The following is a 23,271-nucleotide window of genomic DNA, read 5'->3' as shown; positions in this document are numbered from 1 at the left end:
TGCAATCAGTATATCAAATAAAGTAGTTTGTATATTTTCAATAATCACAGAGACAATCTGATGATTCGGTAACGGCTCAACATGTATCATTTGGGACTTTAAAAAAATAAAGAAATAAAGAATAAACTCTACTTGGCACAGTAGCGTTTGCGCCAAAGAACTGTTGAAGTATAAATCTGTATTCATACAACAGCTATATTATCTAAATTTTTGGTTTGGGTTTTGATGCCGGTGTAAAACTCTCCAAGCCAATGAACAAAGAATGGGTCCCTCGAATAGTGACATTAATGTTTTGGCACGTACATGATATCAAGCTAAAGTATATATTTTTTTATTACACTCATTATGTAGTTGGGCTGGTGAAGACTATAAATTCTCAATATAGAACAAACACAGTATATGACAAAATGAGCAACTAAAATGATTTAAGATTGATTGAAAATGTTTTGCTTATCAAAACCTTTTAGTTATTTTATGTACAATAACAATGTGAGAGAACCTAGTCTAAAAATGTATCAAACTTGAATATCACTAACCTCTACGATTTATAAAACACTTCACTACTGTGTCTACGCTAAAAAAATAGTGAGGTCACAACAGATCATGGTCAAGCAGAAACAAGCATGGGAGAGCAATGGTACAGGCTCATCATATCATAAATATCTATGTCTACGGATAGATTATCATTGTTTTATTTTACCTGATCCATCTCATCCCTGCCTCAGAATGTGTGACATTTACTGAAGCCTCTGTTAGATGAAAACCGTGATGTTAAGCTTTAACTAACTGTGGTGGACTGTGTGTCTGTGGGCTTCCTCGACAGAAACCACACCTTCATCGGTTCCTTCTTTCCTTTCATGGTGACGGGGCCCCGATACTCCAAATTAAACTGAGGGTCAGCGTTCTCCGCAGACTGCAAACACCTGGAATACAACGTCAACACCATCATAAATCACCGTGTGGTCCGGGGGGATTCTGTATCTTATTTTCACGAATGCCGTGATAAAACTTTTGAGTCGACAAAGAACATCAAATTCACTAAAACAATCTGAACAAGACTTGACATGAATGAAAAAACTGATGACAATATGCAAGTGTACTTCTACTGACCGGTACGTATATTCTGAGACGTTTATTTTTCCCTTCTCGCCAGTAGTTTCTGTACGACTTGTGAGGTTGACGGCATTTCCAAAAAGGCAATATCTGGGCATCCTCTGGCCAATCACCCCGGTCACCACTTCTCCGGTGTGGATCCCAATAGTGATCTGGAAAAGAAAGGAGAATGAAAAAGGAGACTTACACCGTCTGTCTGTTATAATATAGCCAAAGTAAATAAATATGCCAAAGATATACTTGCAAAAGGCTTAAATATTTATTATAACATAAACAGAGCACTGATCGTTGGTTATCTGTGGTCAATTCATTACTTAAAGCAGCACAAGACAGACCAGATTTATCTTCAAAACTGTGGTAATGAAATATTAGAAAAGTCTGGCCTTCAAATAAAGCTGTGTAAATATGAAATCAAGGAGGTAAATGAGTTGTGCTCCACAGAAAGAGAGAAAACAAATGCAAGCAACTGTCCAGCTGAATGCTTCTCTTAGTTTGTTGGCACAAATTCTTAAAGCTAGCGACTGAAAAGCTGCAACATTTGGTGGGTGGATATGTAAGGTTAACTTTGCCAGGAATCACTCCATGAACAACATTTTATATATATATATATATATATATTTAGGTTTTATTTATTTTAGGTTGCAAAAAGCTGGCATTTCCAAAAGTAGCCCCAGCCGATCTACAGACTAATATTTACACTTGAACTTGTAGGCACTTCAGTGCTTGTTGTCTTCAGAGCATGAACACGCTGAGAGTGTCTGAGACAGACGATGATCTATTTTTAGACACAGGATTGTGAGATGATTTGAGTCTGTTTCTGCTGCTAAACCGGACTCCACTTCTGCCAGTGCCATGTCCCAAAATAAACAGCCTTTTGTTAACAAGACATGATTTTCCAAAGTCAAGTCTCAACAGTCATTGATACAATAACAATCTCCAACAGTCAGTTAAACAAAGGTCTGCTGTTTTTTATCCAACTTTTGTCTGTGCGTTACTTCAGCGTGGAAATATTTCCACCTGCACAGATACAATTATGCTCAAATCAATCACAAAATCCTTGCGGGTAAAGTGTTGGTCGAATTAGGTTGAATGCCAGTTAGCAGTATTCGTCAGACACTGTATTTTAATGTATGAATTTTCTGAGCAATATTAAGAAACTACGCTTCAAAATGCCTAAATGCTATGTGCCAAAATAACAGACGCATTGCAAAAAACAAACTGCTAAATAATTAAACGTGTGAAGTAAAACAGTCATACAGTATACAATAGATAAATAAATAAATATTGCTAATGTGCATTTATGTTCACACACACACAAACCATCTGCCAATCTAAAAATCCATTGTGAGGTTTTTGTGGCCAAAGGTATGGCAGTCTAGCATGTTATTTGGATAATTTAAAAGAATTAGAGAAATATGACGTTGAAAATATAAAATACTATAAAAATAATGTAGTGTTTGCTCAGTATAGCTTATGTATAAACATACAAACGACAGCATTTAGAGTTTGGCAGTTTTGGCAGTTTATCATACAGACCTTTTAATAAGTTCATAGCCAATATAATACCGAAAAACATTCCTGAAACCTATCGCACCTGTACTGGTTGATCATCGACTTTGACTTGTCCAGCAATCTCCAACATATCAAGAGCGAGATGGCAGATGGACTTGGCGTGGTGTGTGCACGGCTCTGGTAGGCCGCTCACTGTCATGTACTTATCACCAACCGTTTCCACCTGTATGAAGACAAACATTTTGTAATTCTTCATGTGAATTTTATCATAACCAATTTTATCTTTTGTAATTACTTTCAATTTGTGTAAAATCATCCGTTCCCACTGTGCTACAAAAGGGTTTATTTAATGCACTGTGCAGCTAGAAATAAACTGAAACACCCTGAAATAAACACTTAAACACTTACATCAGCTTTAAGACATTCGGGGCCTCTTTGAGCCCGGCTAAAACCCTAGGACCACCTAGCCATTCAGCTTGTAGAGTAAATATTACTTCTTTTGGTGACCCAGTGCCTGAAGCCGATCCCCTGGAAGTGCCGAGGTCTGTTTGACTTCTTAAAGTGCATTCTTGTCTGAAAGCCTGGAGTGTAAATCTGCTGCATGAGGCCTATAAAATGGCACAGTCCCACTGTAAAACGACACTGTGTTTACAAGTTAATACTACTCTTCTTATGGGGAAAAACTCAAGTCAACTAAATAACTCTTGCTGACTTGTATGTGCTTAATTGAATAACAATCTTCACCAATATGGTCTGTGTGCTTCACTGGCGCATTTAGGCTGAAGAACCAGCTCAGAACACGGCAGTTAAAAGCCCTAATATTCTCAATTTCAGTTTAATTTAGTGTCATTTGCTGCATAGGTCCATCTCTTCTATTTACTGAGAGAAATGTACACAAATGCATGATATACTGTCATGGTAAAATTCTCGCTTCCAACCTTGTATACATAAGGGTTGTTCCGAGAGTCTGTCAGGATGTCGAAACGTGTGTAAACATCATTGAGCAGATTGACTATCTTGATGGCTCCCTCCGCCGAGGCGTGCTTGCTGCAGAAGGCGTTGAATCCCACAATGCCACTAAAGAGGATGGTCAAGTTGTCGTAGCGCTTTGCTGGGACAGGCCGCTTGTGTCGCAGCTCGTTGGCAACGGACGGCGGCAGGACGGAATAGAGCAATCTACAAAGGGAGGAAGAGAAATGAACATTTTAAGCAAAAGCGTAGTTATGGTGTATACTCGAGCAGCAGATTGATGGGCTTGGGCTGCCAGACTAAAGTCCATCCTTTGGATCAGCATTTTATTTGCTCACCCACCACCTTTTGGTCATTTCGCTATACAAGCTGCTTCTCAGATGGGAGGGTGGTGTTTCTATGGTAACTGCTTAGATCATGGCAGCCTGTTTAAAGTGAAATACCTTCCATGATGCGTCATAATTTGAAGACACATGATACATACAGAACAGATAGCGGTCACCGCGCTCAAAAATCTATACATGGAAGTATATTTACCCAGGAGACGAGACTATATTCATCTGTATTATCTTTAACAATCCACACACCAGGGCGCGCTTTTCTCTTGGTATGGTACACACCTGAACAGCAGCAAAAACAGTATAAATGTATGTTTTCATTATCATAAAACACTGTGTTTTAAAGCGTTCCTTTTACATATTTGGAGAGGAGCCATGAATTCTAATCCATGTTCGAGTCCCAAGGCACATTGAGACCGGAGAATGGTGAGAATAATAATGCAGAGATCCAAGAGGCCTTTCCTATAAGAAGACAGGGAGCAGTCTTAATAAAGACCACGGCTCCACCTCTGTGCTGCTCTCCAGCTGTCACACACCGCTGTGCCAAATTACTATGACAGGCCCTTTTCTGTCTCCAACCCAACTGTCTTCACCATAACAGGGACTGAAGAGTAGCTAAGGCAAGCATCAACTTTAAGTACAACAATAGATTCTGACTCTAGGTGGTCCTACTGTCCTACGTAGCCTCAACATAACTGTACGGGAGTGACACCTGTTAGGGTCCTGCTGTATCTGTATCTTGTGTTTCTTGTCTCAAGTCTGTCCATAAAAGGGAATACTTGAAGACACGACTCTTTTACCTCCCTTTGCCACCTATTTTTCCAACAGAGGAAACTGTTCTTGTTTTGAGTTTGAGGTTGACTCACAACCTACAGATAATGACAGGGCTTACGCATACTGTGAAATGACACATAATTATGACTTTAATATGCAGCTACACTAAAGGGGATCACAATATAAATTCAAGGGATTATTACATAATTAACAAATTAGGAGAAATGAGAACACATATATTTTTTACCGTTTTTTTACCGTTTATCGTTTATCGTTTTACCTCCATCAGGCGTCAAAAAATATTTAAATTAAACTATTTAAATTAAACTATTTGTGCAGGTCTGGAGGCGGAGCTGTCTGATGAGGAGCAGGAAGTGGGAGGAGCCTGGCTTGATTTGAGCGTACATGGATATATATATGGGATTGAGTTCAGGTGCGAGCTCTTTGCTTTACCTGGGCTCTCTACTGGCAACAGTTGTTTGAGTGAAAATGTTAGTTCCTATCCTCTTAGTGCATTTATGTTTGCTGTATCTTGATGCTTTAGTTACGTATGATAAGTTAGAATGATTGTACATTGTGTAATTCTTGTCAATTATAGCAGATACTTGCTCCCTATGTGTTAGAGTGTATGACGATAATACATGCATGGTACAAACATTTCTGTTAAGATAAAACCAGAATTGATTGTGTCAGCCTCACCTGCCCTACCATTGTCTACAATAAATAATGGTCTCTTCCTTGTGCCTGACTGCACATCCATAGTGTTAATCACAGTACCTGGTAATCCGCTTACCCCTATTACAGTCCTGATTGGGGAATATTCTACAATTTGAAGAAAGAAATAATTCTTTGCTTGAACTCTTTGATGAGGATTCACAGGTCAACTTGCCAAACAAAGGTTGGAAACTACTGGCGCAAAGGACTCACTTCTAACATACCACACAAAATATCTAGCATGTTTGAGGATCCTTTCTTAAAGTAAAAGCTACAGTTTACACCTGAGTGATAAATAGTGTAACCTGTCTGTCTTTTTCTTTTCGTCCTCCAGGGCCCTGAGTGTGTGCTGCAGACGATCTGTCAGGATTTCCAGCTCCTGGGTCAGCTTGTACTCCTCACGAAACTGCTCCCCAAGCAGCACCAGGTCACGCGTGGCGTCATGTAGCGGGATGTCGCTCAGGTAAAGCCCCCTTCGTGTGAGATCGTCCAGGTTCATAACACTAGACAAACACAGAAAGGAGAAAACAGATACTCATTTGGTATTCTTTATGTTAGTTATTTTCACAAGGAAATGGCAGAAACTGTTTGATTTGTGTCTGTGGGTAAAAGGAAAACTGCAGCCTTTTTTCTGTGAGATCACTGTCTTCCTTTCAGGGCCAAGACTACTGTCTCCAGATAAATGTTCCTGTTAAGGGTGAGGTCAGACACTATGTTGTATGAGTGTTATCTGGTCAGGTGAATAAGCATGTTCTTATATTTCTGGCCCTGTTACATCCTGTCAGGCCTTTTATGAAAACACAGATCTTGTCCTCTGCAAAGTATCTTTGATCTGTGAGGACAAGATCTCTTGAACTAAATTGTTTGATTGTGTAACTGCATGAAATACATAATCGTATTGCCCTTACTGAGATTAAGGACATATTGGAATTAATACCATTACTGCAGTGGAGTCTCCCTTCAACATGAGCATGTTTAGTACTACTTATCCTGTGCAGACAGTTTTATAATGTCTTATCATGAAAGTAAAACAAAGATTGCACAAAATGTAAATCTGTAGTTTGATCGGCTTGGACGTCACAGAAGTTGCTATCAAGTTGCATTATGGGAAATGTAGGATCCAGTGTTGTTGGAGCAATTGAGAAGGACCAACATATTGTAGGTTACCTACAAATTGTAATAACTTCTCAATTGTATCTAACATTCTAGTTTATGTAAATAGAGGGGTTTTATTTCTATATGCATAGAACAGCAATGGCTTTCATCAAATGAATAAACACATTGAAATTTAGAATTTCAGGACAGTAATCTTTGCCATAAACTGGTGCGTTCTTCTTCAGTGGGTCAAAGATAATGTGTGTTTTTGATGTGTGTATATTCACTCTGTGCTTCTGTCAGGACAGACTGTGAGTTTACCTGGGTGAGCAAAGAAAAAGGATGTTCTCCGCCTCTGGCAAGTAAATCATCTGTCCTTTCAATCTTAGACAGCTGATCTCCACCCCCGTCAACTCGTCCTCGTTCTCTACAGTCTCCACATTCAGCAAGCCCTCCTGTCAGGATTACATCACACTTATGAATATTGCATTATATGCTCTTCTCTAAATCTGCTTCAAAAATGGGCACCTGTTTAGCCCACTATTTATTTTTAAATCTGTATGTTTTTTGCCTAAAGTGTCACATGCATCATCCCCCATTCGAGAGTAGAATTTCAGATGTGTGTAAAGACAAAATATCAACTTTGTAGTCTCCCAGGAGTGCCAGCGCTTTGAGACTAATGTCTTCACGGTGAACAATCAGCTGTAATGCTTTTTCAAGACATGGTAGCAATTATTTTGCTACCATGCATATTCACACATGCATATTTCATCTTGAGCTTATATTTCATTTCTAACTGAAATCTGTGCTTCTCAATACCTAAAGAAATAATATAAACAATAATAATACATATTTTCTCAGTTTCTGAACTTTTTGGGAAAAACTGCATTTTTCAGGAGATTTAGACCTTTGCACTCCTTGCTTTATGCATAAACTGCCATATAAAATGGTCAGTTTCTTTTATTGATCAGTTGTTTGCATGCTTCTGAGCATGTAAACAAAATAAACCATAGTGTTGATGAAACCCACGGATTCAAAGTCTTATGCATATGCTACAAATATCAGTGAGCTCATAAATATTAATATATAAGACTATAAACACATTCTGTCATGTTCAGTCAAACCCTGTTTTGATCGTAGTGCCTAAAAGAATGCTAATATGAGAAAAGTATTGACGTGATTGGCCAACAACGCTGTGGACAAAAAACTAATTAAATGGCATGTCTACCTTGCTGCGCAGAACGAAGACGGTGTTGATGTGGGAAAGGATGCCATTAAAGCTGAAGTCAATGTGAGGGCGGACCAAAGAAAACACTGAAGGGAGGATACAGGTGCCAGGCTGGAGCTGGGGAATAAAATATGTACATATTTCAAATGAGATTAGAATGTTCTTGCTTTATCTATATAATTGATTACTGCTGCATTCGGGGCATCCAAAACTAAGACAGACTCTGAGACAAGTACAAGTCAAACTAAAACATAATCAAGAGCTGACTTTATGAAAGTGTTTGCTGCATGTAAAACAGACTTTCACATAATCCACACCTGAGGCAGGACTCGATAAATGGCGTTCCCACACTGTGTGAGCATCAGGTCTTTGTCAAACATCAGGTGGAACGGGAAGGCCTTGCAAAACGTGTACGGACTGATCCGGGTCTCCTGTGTGCCGTTCTCCTCAAAGCCGTCCAGGTCCTCGTAGAGAGCCTCTTCTTCTGATTCCTTCTCCTCAATCAGAAACTTGATGTGGTCGCACTCCTTGCTTTTCGGTTGGATCATCTGAATCGGATGAAGTTAAACAACAGATCAAAAATGTAGGTTGATAAAATTGACTTAAACTTGACTATATTATTGTACCACATGGTTACAGCAATATACTGTTTTTAATTTCACCCACGAAATATCAGTTCCATTAATATTATTCCATTAATGATGATATTGGGTCTATTATAGAACCAAGACGGTGTAAAATGACATTATTCAGTGGGTTTATGGGCATAAGGCCTGCTGACGTCAAGCTGCTGTCTCTGCACCCTGTTGCCACAGCAACAGTGGCTAATATTTCCAGAAATTGGGTGTCACATTTGGAGCGTCTGCCATTTTCCTTTTTTTGCATTATGCACACAATGGCTGAAAAATACGATCCTGTCTGTACAATATCATTAAGTTTCAGAAAAAATGTCGCTCTTCTTTAAAAGGAAGAATGAACTCCAGCCAAAGAACAGAGGACGTCATGATGACTGCAGTTATTGGTGCAGAGTACAGGCTGTAAAATGTGGCTGCACATTAACAGACAAATACAAATATCAATGACAGTTTGTGATAGAGAGTTTTGTCATACTAGTTTAGACAAAAGCTTATTTGTGTTGTTGAGCAAATAAGCCAAGATCAAAAATACTGATCTCTCCTTTGGATGAATTATCTAATAAACATGCAGTCAATGGCCAATTTAAATTCATCCACAGTTTGACTAAGTTAAAATAAAACTGCGGAAGGAAACAACTCACTGAAAGACTCCCAAGCTAGACACACAATAAACTTGGATCTAAAAATATCCTCTGACTCACAGACATTAGCCAAAAACTCGCTGCTGAACTGCAGTTGTCACAGCGCAGCACTGTTCCCGTTTGGGTGTTTTGGAACTACTTATCTAATCTTCACATTATTACGTCTTCAAGTATATTCTGAAACAAAACATTTCAGGGACTAAAAGGCTTCATTGAATATTGAACCATAAATTAGGAGAGGAACACAGAAAAACGTAAAAGCACCGTCATTCATCATCAGAAGCAAAGTGAGCCATTAGAGCACCAAATAAGGAACAAAAACAGCAAAGTAGACCTTCATCTCTATCTCTGTCCCATGGATTTGTTGAGCGACCGTTTTAATGATGCCAATCACGATGTCTTGCAGGCCTTCTCTCTCCGAGTAGTAGTGAAGAATCAGATTGTTCCCCTTCTCTGCATCGGTGCAGCGGAACGAGGGAGCCCTCATCCCAGGATAAATGGTACCCAAGTGGTCATGTAGAGCATCCAAATTCTGAAAATATAGATAAAAGATGAAATAGGCAACATCCAAACACACCACCAGCAATTAAAACATGACTACGGTATAAGAAGTTTGTATAAGAGGTTTGTATAGAGGTATAATGATGCTGTTTAAACAATCATTAAAGAAGTACGGGACTTGTGAGAGACAAAATTAAAGTTCAAAACTGGAGAGGTGGAGGCTGAGATTTGACTGACTTTTAGCCCCAAGTATAGGTCAAAAGGGTAGACTCCTACAATTCCCATAATAGAAAACAATAGCATCTTTAATTAGACCCTCCCTGTCTGGTAAATGTCCACGTCTTTCAAATTCCATAGCCCCAGTTATTAACGCAGGCTTTCTGTGAAAAACAGAAGACATTATACAACAGTTTTAATGTTGTGTAAACTAATGCGCAAACTGACGTTCATGTGTAGAGATCCCCTTTAAACATGTTGGTTAATATCAGCATCCAGATCTCCAACATCCAAAGAGGAGTGAGCCTACCTGCAGGAATTCACGAACATTTGATCCCAACACTCGCAAGATGGTGTCGTATCCCGATTCCTGGCAAAATTCAAAAAACATCTTCCCAAACATCTGCAAGATGTCTCCTGCATCGATCTCTGAAATACAGACAGGATCTCATCAGTATCTCAGCTTTTGATACAAATTCTTATGTTATAATACGTCACATGTAGAGAAATCTTTCTCCCAATAACTGGAAAGAGCCTGCTGTCACTTACTGAGAACTTTACTTGCAGCAGCAACGAGGTCGTATGTTTTGCCATCTTCATATATGATTCTAACGAGGAACTGACCCTCGATATCAAGCTGAGCCTCCTTCCTGAAAACAAAGTGAAGCCACCAATTATGAGCAAATGTCACAGCAGGAATAAAAAGTAATTGTAAGCAACCAATGGCTTTGCCTGTTTTTAATTGGTTTTCTATTGACGTTTATATCACAGAAGGACGTCTATAAAACCTTTTTGTCTTATTTGTGGCCAGACAGTGTGAGTTTTCTTAATTTCTGATTAGAAAAGGTTTCCATATGGCTTTGAAGGGGTTTTAAAACTACTGTTGAACAAGTACAAACAGGTTTTGATCTACTGTATGTCATTTGCAAAAAGCACAGCTCCGAGCTCTATTTATACATTTGACAACCTTTTTTTTTTTCTTTTTAAATTGTCAGACAACTTAAAACTTAGTTCTGATTAGTCCTGTTTAGCTGAGAAAACAGTAAAGATTTACAGCCCCGAGCAGCAGACGCCATTTTATCAGAATGTGTAACGGCTGAAAAAACATACCAAGCCTTGAAAGCTTTTGTAAAGAAAATAAGAATTTATTTTTAAATGATTCAGCTCACCAAATGTCTGAAAACAGACCAAACATGATAAATTGAGCATTAAATAACAATGTGTTACATGTGCAAAGATAACAAAAGATGCTGTAGAGAACTTTAGTTATTTTTGTGGCGGCTGAAGAATGACCACTCTGAAAACATTTACATAACGCAGCAGCTGCGTCTTTTTTTCTTCTTCTGTTTGGTTGTTTTTTCTACATTTTTTTTAGACAGGGTCATGTCCAGGGCAGTTTGAGCTACATTGGATGGCAGGGGGTTTACTTTATTTATGTTTACATGTATTCTCATTCTCCCACCAGAGTTGTATTATTGGTAGTCTGCAGAGTCCCCGTCCAGTGAAAACCACGTATCTCCTAATTTGGTGATTATTATTTTTTTCAGATTAATTTAAGGATTACCTGCGTTGAGAAAACTCTCCTACTTCTAATACACCAATTTAAAAAAAAAAAAATCTCTTTTTTTTTCTTAGCGATTGATCATTTTGAATGTTTGATTTAATTTTCCACTTGTCCACGAGAACTCTGACTTCATTTAAGGTTCCTGGTTACATTTCTTCTGGGGGATGGTGGGACTCAGACTCATGACCTCATATTTATAAAACCCTGGCTTGTACTTGTACTATACTTCAGTGCTTCTGTTTTGCTTTGTACTTTCTACTGCACATTTCAGAGGGAACAATTGTACTTTGTACCTTACAGCATTTAATTGACATCTAGAATTAGTACTTTGCAGATCAGTTTTTATTGTGTGTTACATTTGAAGCATATTGGCATTTATAGGATATGATACATTGTTTTCAATTATACCCAAAACTATATAAAGCCATAGAGATTCCACCTCGGCCAGCTACAACAATACAATTGATACTCCACATTAATGCTTTAATAATAATAATCAAATAATATATCACTTACAGGGAGCATTTTTCTCAATGAGATAAGAAATTAATATTTTACTTTGGATACTTTTCAGTTTGTTGATCATACTTGCATATTTTTACTTAGTAATATGTTGAATGTATAGGAGCACTTTGTTGTAATACTACTTTTCATCCAACAAATGTTTTCTGGCCTAAATCTCAGCCTGCAATAACTCAATTGTGTAAAAGTGAGGTTTCTGTTGGACACAATTTAAAATACAATATCTACTAACTATAACTGAGTCTCAGTGTTAGGCTGCAGAGGATGAAGGTTAATCATTACAAGGAAAGCAAATGTCTATCCCCGCTGTCGGTGAGCTGACTGTACAATAGCCCTGTGCTGTGTCCCTGTTGCTGTCTGGTTGGCCACAGTGTAACCTATGATACCACCAGGGCCGAATAGTAAACACTAGATACACAAACTCACTTGATATCTTCCCACACTTCCGGACCGTAATTCCTTAAAACGAGGAGCTCCAAGGCGTGATTCACAAAACCATACTGAAAATTTAGAATAAAAAAAACAAAACATGAGCAACGTCAATATTATGTCATGGAAACACAGTTTTCATGAAAAACATATGTTTATATATGTGTATGCGTATTTGTTAACTATAGGCAACGCTTAAAATACATGCACAGTTCATTATAATCAGGGAAATTATTAGCTGCATAGCGGTCTCCTTACAGGAAATGTCAAACGCAAACGCACCCCCGTCGCGCGACAAACAACTATTTTACCAGCAATAAAACATAATACAAAATACTAATAAACATACCATGATGGCAGCCGCTGTTCTTTTTCCTTATTTTTAAGCAAAATCCGTTGAATCTGGCTCAACCTTCACAGCTTGGTACAGATGCTGAGTGTCTCTGCGTCCATTCTCCCTTCGTTCCCTCAGCCGGTAACTGACAGGGAGTCTGTCCAATAGGAGATCAGAAAGGGTCTTACGTAAGATGTCCTTGACCAATGAGAACACAGCTGCGTTGTCCAACTGATGCTGATGATCCTGGAATCTCCGCAAGCAGCTACATAGTTTCTAATATTTAACATGTTTTACGCAATGAACTTTACAAGTAATGATAACGGTGTAACACATACATGTCTGTGGAAGGAGTACTTTTATGTCTTGCTTTAGTAACAGAAGCAATACCACAATGTATTTTGTTTTTACAAATAAGAGTCATACATTCAAAATGTAGATAAAGGAAAAAAGGAAAAGGGTAAAAAAAAAAAAAATCTATTGGGTAAAAGTAAATATGTGTTATCAGCTGAATTTACTTCAAAAGTAAAATAACACATAATGCACAGTGACTGGTTTCAGAAGAAAATTCTAATATATATATCACATATAGACCTATTTCATAATTGTATTCCTATTTTTGATGCTTTAACATCTAAATAACAATGTCATGTTGTTGCAGGTCAAAGAGGAGCTAATTCAAACAACTGTATATGTTACTTTGCTAACAATACAGCATAGTCTAATGAGCTGATCATGTTATTGTTTTATGTAAAAACTTAATCTGAAAATATACTGCTAACTACAGTACAGTTGTTTTGCATAGTGTAAAAATGCTAAAGTAATGTGAAAATACCTGAAAATTGTAATTAACGATACAAGTACCTGACTTGAGTAAATGTACTAGTTTCCATCATTGCATATCGTGTCAGATAATGTTTTTTGTCATTAACATAAATTAACATTGCAAATCTTTATAGTTACATATTACAATATTTGAAACGCTGAAGAGTCGCTTAGGTATTTGTTCATGTCAATATTTATTGCGCTTTGATTACATTACAATAATTAGTAAAGCACATCATTATGAGGGATAGTAGAACATTCATTGTACTCTTGTTGTGTCGTGTTCTCGCTGAATAGGGAAGGAGTGCAATAAACCCAATGTATAAACATGTGTACAATGGGGGAAAAAGTAAAAAATACATGTATTTTACTTGTATTAGGAAAACGCAATATTTAAATATAGGTCTAATAAATGGAAGTCTCAGTTACATGTTATTACAAATATATATGGAGTTTGAGCCCCAATCTTGTGGAATAAATTTAGCAAAGAAAACAAAGCAGGTAGAACTAACATGAAACATTTGTGATCCCGCCTGTATACTTCCCATAAGGCACCTAAATCTGTTCTGCATCACATCATTTGATTAGAGGAATGAATCTCAGTTTAAGAAGACTGGACGTCTCCTTAATTTTTGATTAACTTTATCATTTGCTTCAGCTTTTCCAAATAATTTGTCATGAAATGTTCCACTGAAACACAAAGCCATCTGCGTTTCAATCTTGATTTCTTCTGCCGTACAAACAGTCCAAGGTGCTTTGAGCAGGTCTGGACAGGTGTGAATGGACCAGTAAGATATTTACAGAAAACAGTTTGTTTAGCAACATCACTTTGAGGATCAACATACAAAATGTATTTCTATATCATAATAAACAAGACAACATATTTAATTCTTTACAGCAAACCAAAAGCATCTATTGACATGTCATGAAAAATGGAATACACTTTTTGGCCACATTTTGCACATGTTTTATGTATGTTGTACTTCTCAAATGTTAAAATTGACAAAACAGTCGAAGAAAGACACTTTTTACATCATATCTAGTTGCAGAGATGACTCATTCTGGAAGAAAAATGAAGGAAGTGAGTATTTCTCTGCGCTACTACTGTACAAACGGATAATTGTACAGAGACGAGACTCATGTTTGACAGCAAACTGACATGTCTGTAACTAAGCAGCTGCAAGAGTTTGACTTATAGGCTTGAAAATATCAATAACTAAACAACCTCAACCAAAATACACAAGGTGTTCGCACTGTGTTCACTGGATGCATTTACATGTTGTCATATCTAAGGTTTTTGGGCTGCGCAGCAGCTTGACTTCCTTTCAGAGTCAGTTTTGAAGGTGGCCTCCAAAAAGTAACAAACACCAGGGATGTCTTCTGGGAAGTTGGCCGGAAGCTCCTGTCTGCTCCTGGGGACAAAGACAAACTCTGGCCGATCCTTTAGCAATCTGGGACAAAGAGCACACAAATAAAACATGACTCTAAAAACAATGTGGCAAATTGTTTGACACAAGAGGAAACACAGTACTGTTCTAAAGGTGAAAATTCCTGTCTAAAGCACTTTTTATTTTTGTATCGCTGCAACAACCACTTCTGGAAGCATACGATATCATACAGTATTGGCTCTAATCTGACATTTACTTGTTTTTTTGTGTCTTTCTGTCAAAGAAAATGTTTTAGAGGAGAGTTATGCAGGAATTATTTGTAACCTGGATTGGCTGGGTTACTTCACCTGTGGGTTGAAGGGCTGATGTTGATTTTATTTGGCAGGCTGCAGGATTCAAACTTGTTGGCCAGTGAGACATTGTTCCCAAAAAGGCAGTAGCGAGGCATCCTCACCCCAACTACACCAGCCAGGACAGAACCAGTGTGGAGGCCAATACGTATCTGAGGGAAAATGCATCATTCAACATAATTCAGGCTTCTGCTAGTCTTTTATTCATCAACAGTGCTATTGGAGGGCATCAAAGCCTTCGACTGTAGTTTTGGCACTGGCACAAATACAAATCATGTATTTCTTGAGGCATCTGCACATACTTTTCTACACTTCTGTTGCTGTAAATACACAAATTCTGATGAAAAAAATATTCCCCAGCAAATGTACTCCTAAAGATACTCTGGAGAGTTTTTGACCACCAGTAGAGCTACGGAGTTATGCTTTTTATGAGTGGGTCCCGGTTTTGTTTGGATCATGCAGGCACATGACGCACATCCTGCCTTCACTTTCACGCTACTATGCTCATGTGCAAACAAATGTAGCAAAGCGCCAACAAAGGCAGTGAAGTTAACAACTCGAAGGTAAACATGGATGTACTGTAAGCATGCATGATGTCAAATACTTTTAATAAACAGTATTGTACATTTTTTATGAGAAAGGAAATGCACTCAAAACATTTGTTAGGATACAGAAACGTTGCTTCGTTTAAACAACTTTCTGAATGCATCAGATACTGCAGATACATGTTTTTGAAAATCAACTGTTTTGATATATGTTAATTTAAAAACAATTTCATGTAATTTGCCATTTTCTTGTTTACCTCGATTGATTTAGTCAACAGATATTTTTAGTTTACATTTGATACTTTTAGTTCTTTAATTTAGTAGCTTTACATACAGAATTTGTAACAGTACAGTAACATACTGAAGCATAATATAGAGAGTTGATTTCCTGATTTACTTCATGGTTAATATTATGTTAAATTCTCTACAGACATGGGAGATAATTCCAAGACATGAAAACATGTTCACTGACAGCAACGACTCTGCTGGAGAAAAGTTAATTACTTTTTAAATGGAAGGCTTCTCTTTTTAGACTTAGACTATATGAAAACTCTCTGGCGTTGATAGAAGTTACATAAAATGGATAAATGAGTATTATGCTAACCAATTCTTGACCCATACCTGTATTGGTTCTCCATTCGGTGTCATAACTTCGTCTGAAAGCTCCATCATCTTTAAGGCCATGAGTGCAATTTGGACAGCGTGAGTCTCGCTCTCCTTGTGTAGGCCACCAGCTACACAGTATGCATCACCAATAGTCTCCACCTGAATACAGAAGATGATCATTAAACATGATTTCTAACCTAGCAACTGAGACAGAAGATTCCAGATGCTGTGTGTGCCGCCTGCTACCCTCCTTCCTTATCAGTGAATCTACACAATGCTCTAGTCCTGAAAGTATAAACTTGATCAATAATCTACTTTGACATGAATACAATAAACCTTGAGCAAATTCACAAATGTGAAGAAGACATTCATCAAAATCTCTTCACAATCTGACTCGCTCTACATCGTGCAGCAGAAGACAAAGGGCTAAAAACTGAGGGGAAATAAAACTTGAATTCTCATAGTACTTGATCCCTGGTCATATTAAAAAGTCCAAAAGGGTTTTCGTCTTCTTCTTCCTCTACTTTGTACCTCTAAATCTGGACCGGAGAGCACTCAACAGCTATGTGACAGATACAAAGTGAGGCTATTTTTAGGATAATACATGTGGAGTGGAAACAGGGTCCTGAAGGAACCTCTGACTTCCTAGCGTTTTACGAGATATTTGTCAAACATGCTGCTCTCTTTGTTATGCTTCCGTGACACCTTGATTACATTAACCAACCTCCCTGTAGATTAGCAGCCTTTGGCAGACACCAGAGGAGTTGGTTGAGCTCTAGTTTCTGTTTTTTTCAACCTGTTGTGGAATAGTGTATTATTTTGTTTAAAAAAAAATTGTGAAAGGCAAATTATTTAACTTCATACACCCTATAATAGTACGTATTGTAATGTAACATAATGTAGTAAATCATTTTTTGTCAAAAGACAGAAACGTTAATCTGTTTTTTTAATCTGTGAGCTACTAGTTTTTGAATTCTTAACGTTTTGATATAGCTTTTTGTCACAGCTACAGTTACCTTAGAAAAATGAGCATTAAAAGACAGTTTATGTGTTTTTAATGAGCTGTAGGCCGGGCCATAGCTACTGTACCATTATGGACACTGAGGTTGTATCCTTTATAATGCGTCTGGGAATTTAACGTTTGAAGCGGATTCTGATCATTTTTAGGCCAAATATCAAAATCTATGAGAACAGAAATATCACAATATCAGAAGTTATTATTTTTTTATCCTTCACCATAATTACATACTGTGCCTGGCAGTGCAGGGGCGGCATTAGAAAAACATTTAGGGAGATTACATTTACAAAGAATATAATTGACTGTCAACTGTTAATTAATTCATAAAATCTATTTATTTATTTATTTGAATACACTGGCTACAGGGTACCTAAAGAATTAGATAAAAACTGTTATTTGGTAAAACATTTAGCAGAAAATAATATTTGTAAGGGTGTACGTTCAAATTCAATGTGGTAAATTGCCTATAAGTATTGTCACATCTTAGATTGTATTAAACAAATATACTTGGATGTTAAATGTGACTTAGTATTGTATACCATGTCATTCACACTTTGCCATAAGAAGCATAATAGTTTGACATAAGGCCAAGAATGGCTGATGGTGCTTGTTTCTTGAACCTTGAATACTAAAGGCTTTTGATACTAAAACCTAAATTACATTTTAAGATTTTGTGACAAAACTGTATGAACGTAACTGTCTAATGTCAGCTACGTACTTCTGAAATGTCTCATATATTCTCAACACAATAGTTGCAATAGATAAAAAAAAGCATTGGTTAAAGGGTTAACTTTGTCATCAGCTCATACAAATCAAAATAATGCTCAGCAGTATGCTCCTTTATTCCATTAACCTACCTTATAAACATCAAGCTCCCCACACTCGTGGTCAAACCTGGTGTACAACTCACTGAGCATGGTTATCACTTGCATCGGGGTACAGCTGGAGCAAACAGCAGTGAAGCCTACTATGTCAGAGAAGAGCATTGTGACTCGGTGAAACTTCTTGGCCTGCACTGTTTGGCCCTGCCACAGCTGCTGCGCCACAGTGCCGGGGAAGATGGAGAAGAGGAGGTCAACTGTCTTCTTCTTCTCCTCCTCCAGTGCCTGGTGAGCGTGCTCCAATGCTGCCTTGGCCTTCCCCAGACGCTTCTTCAAACCGTCCTGGGCTTTGGCCTGTTCACCCACCAGCACAACGTCCCGCAGTGCGTTATGAATAGGGATGTCTGACAGATAGAGGCCGCGGCCTGTTAGCTCCTCCAGCTTGTCCACACATGGTGAGCCCAAGAACAAGATGGCGTTGGACTCTGAAGCATAGATCATCTGACCTTTGAGGTCCATGAGCTGAAACGAAAGATCAGATGATGACCACCAGCTGTCAGCCACAACAATAAACAATGTCAAAAGGTTTATTTATGTTCCAGTGGATCAAAATAAATCCCATCTAACCCAAGTAAATCTTTTACTAGCAACGGTTGAAATATTGGACAACAACGATTGGAAGGATTGCCATTAAATTTTGTACAGACATTCATGATTCCGAGAGAATGAAACCTACCGACTTAGGGGATCCTCTGACTTTACCTTTAGGGCCACCATTAGGTGACATTTGTGGTTCAAAGGGAAATGTCTTGACAACTTTTGGGGAATTTGGTGCAGACATTTCTTTGTGAACCTTGGAGATCTCCTGACCTTTCATCTAGCACCATCATGAGGTCAAAGTTTAATTTCTGCAGTACTTTGGCTCGAAATGAATGACATTCCCATCAACATCAACTGTCTACAGCTAATTTTAACATTGGCATGCCAATACCTTAAACTAAGATGGTTAACATGGCAAACATCATCATCAGTGTTTAGTACTGACTTTAATGATAAACAATACATGAGCGATTACAAACCTAATAATTCATCATGTAGTAACTGGAAGTATTTAAGGATTCAGTAATGAAACCAAAGACTCTATTTTGAAGCAAATACTTCCTACCTTTCATCTTTTTACTATTATTATTCTGACACCACCCTTGTTATTACATTTACTTTAGCACGACTGCAAAAGATCAGCGATATTTTTGGAACTTAACTTTTATCACGTTGTTTTGTTATTACAGCCTCACAGAGCCACATTCATGCCGGAGTATTTTGAAATGTGTCACATAGTTAATGTTGAACATTATGTTTGTGAGTGCTGAACTTGTCAGCTGAGTCATGCATCACGAGATGCAAGAGACTGAGACCCTTTCTGATATTTAATTGCACTCTGTATAGTAAAACTACCACTGAAAGACTAGTGTTATAGTAAGTGGAAGCATCACTGGCTGAATGTTATTGTACCACTGCCATGTTTACTCACTGATGTATATTTTATCTCATCATGACGACCAATTGCTGTGCAACCTCACATAAATAGCAGGAGCATGGCTGTGCCTTTGATGGATGAAATGGTTTGACATTTGCTTCTGATCTCCGTTGGGGGTATAATGTTGATCTCTACCTCAGGCCCAGTGCACCCGAGTAAAACACTAATAAGCTCTGCTGCTTATAAATAGCATCATATTTTCTCTCTTTTTACTATCAAGACAATGACCGGAGGACATTTTCCGCCTCATTAGTCAGTGACGTCACTTTTCAAGTTATATCTCCCAGACATGTTGACATACCTTCCCTGTGTTATCTGCGATGTAGACTCCATGCTTGATCCGAATGATAAACTGTGTGTTTAGCATGGTCAGAATACCTTGAAAGGTACATTTGATCCGGGGAGAGACAATAGAGAATTGTTCTTGGAAGGTAGAGGACCTCCTCAGTCCATCCTTCCTGAGCAGTCTCTTCCTGAGCCCGTGTCCTATTTGTACCAGAACCAAGTCCTGGTCCAGGATCAGATGGAAAGGGAAGATGGTGGAGAACAGAGAGGTAGGAAGGGTTCCAGCTGAGGTAGCCCGCAGCGGACTGGGGCTCAGATTTTTAGCATCCTTAACTACAACTGTGTACAGAAGACTGGGCTGCGGGCTGGACTGCAAGATGCTGTCTTTAGCACCGGCATGGTCCATCAACACATCCACAGTGGTGTGATACAGCAGGCGGGCAGCAGCCTTGATGACTCCAGGGAAGAAGAGCTCAGTGGTCGGGCTGGGGTTGAAGAAATAGACAGTAAGCAGACCTGCATCCTTGTCTAAGCACAGCACCGAAGGTTGGTTTACACAATCCTCTCTGTCCGGGTTGGGTAGCGTGCTGCTCTGTTTCAACAAGACACTGAAGCTGTTGAGGAAGTCGTGGAGAGCTCCCCCCACCACCCTCAAAATGTGTCCGTCCTCCTCATAACACATGTTGAAGAGCTCCTCACCAAGAGCAACTTTCAAAGCTTCCATCTGGATCGCTGTCGGACAAATGAAAGGAAACGGGTAAAGATGTGAAGCCCACAAATACTGAATTTTATATTCTGAATTTTTTAATTAAAAATAACATATTTTATTATTTTGCACAATTTGACAGATTTGGCATTACCTGTTTTGGTTGAGTAAATGTTCATCATTTCCACCAAATGTTCCGGCTCATCAGTGCAACTGTGATCGTCTTTACAACAAATGATTGGACTGCGAGACACAAATATCAAAGTCAGACACTTAAATCAGTGTGGACAATATTTATTTTCAAAATATATGACTGAAGTCCCATCTACCTATCATTTTCATTATCAGATAATCCATCAAACACTTTCTCAATTAATTGATGCTTTGTTTTGCCTTGGAAAAAGTTTTAAAAAATGCTTTTATAATTTCCAAATCTTAAGACTTTCAATGTTTTATTTGTCTGACCAACAGCCCAAAACACAAAGATATTATGTTTACTATGAAAAAAGACAGAGCTGCAATTTCTCTCATTTGAGAATCTGCAATCAGCTTAATGTTTGACATTTTTGGATAATTTAATCATTTTCTTGTCATTTTTGATAATACTGTGTTTTTCAGCAGATTTGTAAGGGACTCTCTACCTCCGTGTATCCATAGCAGCATGCATTACACATTATTGTCAAAATAAATTTGTAAGGGATATTGATGTAAACAGAGGGCCAAATAATGCAGTCTCATCTTTGTTGTTATTAGGCTATAGATGCAAGATATCCGCAGTAGCAGTAGTAGTAATGAAACCAGTCTAAGAGGAGTAGTGTAGTTATTATGGTGTCCGCTGTATTTAAAATACAGTTGTTACCTTTCCAAGTCCCTGGTTTGATCTGAGAGTCTCATCATTCGTTGGAGGGCAGTGTGCAGCCTTTGAAACTGTATGACAAAGTGTTCAGCGAGTTAAAGGTCATCGTCTGGCAAAGACTGAACAGCAGCTTGTAATGCAAAAAACGCCCACAAATAATATTGTTTTTAAAAGCAGGACTATCTTTATATCAGTAATGATGTGTGTGCGTTGAGGCAGACATGCGACAAACACACACCTGCAGTCGATCTGGGTTTTTTCTTCATAAATACATGTAAATCATACTGTAGTTCTCGCATGGTTGAATGAATATCACTAAATCAAACTCACCTCGGGACATGCCAATTTTCGAATGCTCTCCCCAAGTGTATGCAGGTTAACTTTGGCTCTGCTTGTCTTCTGTTGAGGTAGATCCTCACCTATTTTTCCGTGCACGTCCTTAGAAATAGGCAATAAATCCGCGGCGTCAGTTGAGCGCTCCTGAAAGTCTCCGAGCTCATTATTTCTGGTGCTGCTGGAGAATGGACAGTCTCCAGATATCTTCAGCTCTTTCAGCTTCGCGCAGAACATCTCCCCCGCTGTATAATCTCCTGGCTCTGCTCTTATCTAATTTCGGAGGGAGACAGTCCTGGTCGAGCAGCTGCGGTCTCTGGGAGAAATTCCATCATCTGGGGTGTTCATCCAAGATACCTTCCTCCTCGCGACTCGCTGATTCAAATGATCAGCACCAAAGCCAGTTACCACATATAATATTCATTGAAATCTGCACGGGCAAATGATGGCAGGGAACTGTGATTGCCAAAAGCCAATGAGAAACTGAAGAAAAAAGAGCAGTAGGCCAATCCATGCGCACATGGGGCTGGTTTAGCTGAACAACCTATCAGCAATAAGAACTTCTTTCCAGGCGACTCCTCGCATGCAGTGGACTTTTTTATTTAGATTAGTATATTCTGGTGCCCATCATACCAGACTGGTCCCTTACTAACGAACAATCATATTATATTCACATGGGTCTTATAGTGCGTGTGTCTGTGCTGCTCAATGGTTTGTTTGTAGATTTTTGGTGATATTGTTTCCCCCACATTTCTGCAGAACTGTTTACTAAAAGTTTCAAATCTGTATTTGACAGGATTTTATCTGATCATCACACATCACACACACGCAAACACACACACACACACACACACACACACACACACACACACACACACACACACACACACACACACACACACACACACCACATACATACACACACTTATCACAACACATATCCCCACATTACAACTTCCCTGCTGTATTTCCTATGTGAAATATCTGTAAATTGACAACTATCCGAAGATTATAAATAGCAAGGTTCCCTCCGCCGCTTGGTGCTTTTATTAAAGCTCAAATAACCGGTCCACAAGGTTTTCTCCGAGAGGGGACTGTATATTGTATAATCCCCTATACAGGACCAGCTCCTTCAGCTGTCTCTTCTGTTAATAGCCTCTTAAATGAGGTATCACAAGGCATGGCTTTATGAGTGCTTCTTAAAAGTCAGTCACGTGTACACTCCTAATCCACAAAACATTTGCTATTCATCATCATTAATAACATTACTGTTATTTTCCAGGGCTGCAACTAACCATTTCACTGTCAATTAATTTGGTGAATACCTTATCCCAGAGCCTGCAAGTACGTCTTCAAATTAGCCTACTTGTTAAACTCAAAGATATTACGTTTACAATTGCATAAAACCATAAAGCC

At 38.5% G+C, this 23,271-nt stretch overlaps 2 protein-coding genes across 2 annotated transcripts; both read right to left on the bottom strand.

Annotated features, from left to right (window-relative positions):
- Positions 1-778: 778 nt before the first annotated feature.
- gucy1b1 (guanylate cyclase 1 soluble subunit beta 1) lies at positions 779-10,154 on the bottom strand (the record flags this gene model as incomplete). Its single annotated transcript, XM_079159795.1, has 10 exons — positions 10,047-10,154; positions 9,354-9,551; positions 8,061-8,291; positions 7,744-7,860; positions 6,837-6,970; positions 5,726-5,923; positions 3,564-3,801; positions 2,708-2,848; positions 1,111-1,265; positions 779-923 (listed from the first exon to the last, which is right to left on the bottom strand). Exons 1-10 carry the CDS (start codon positions 10,137-10,139, stop codon positions 779-781), a joined length of 1,650 nt encoding a protein of 549 aa, XP_079015921.1. The 5' UTR covers positions 10,140-10,154.
- Positions 10,155-14,698: 4,544 nt separating this feature from the next.
- gucy1a1 (guanylate cyclase 1 soluble subunit alpha 1) lies at positions 14,699-22,229 on the bottom strand (the record flags this gene model as incomplete). The annotated part of the gene is made up of 8 exons (XM_079159996.1): positions 21,853-22,229; positions 21,526-21,593; positions 20,821-20,909; positions 19,977-20,692; positions 18,175-18,660; positions 16,315-16,458; positions 15,146-15,300; positions 14,699-14,861 (listed from the first exon to the last, which is right to left on the bottom strand). The coding sequence occupies exons 1-8, from the start codon at positions 22,090-22,092 to the stop codon at positions 14,699-14,701; spliced, it is 2,061 nt and encodes a 686-aa protein (XP_079016122.1). The 5' UTR covers positions 22,093-22,229.
- Between the last annotated feature and the right edge of the window lie 1,042 nt (positions 22,230-23,271).

The sequence above is a fragment of the Pholis gunnellus genome (assembly GCF_910591455.1).
Source record: "Pholis gunnellus genome assembly, chromosome: 5".
NCBI classification, from domain to species: Eukaryota; Metazoa; Chordata; class Actinopteri; order Perciformes; family Pholidae; genus Pholis; species Pholis gunnellus.
Note: the sequence above shows the minus strand (reverse complement) of the source record. Positions and strands in the feature narration are given on the sequence as shown.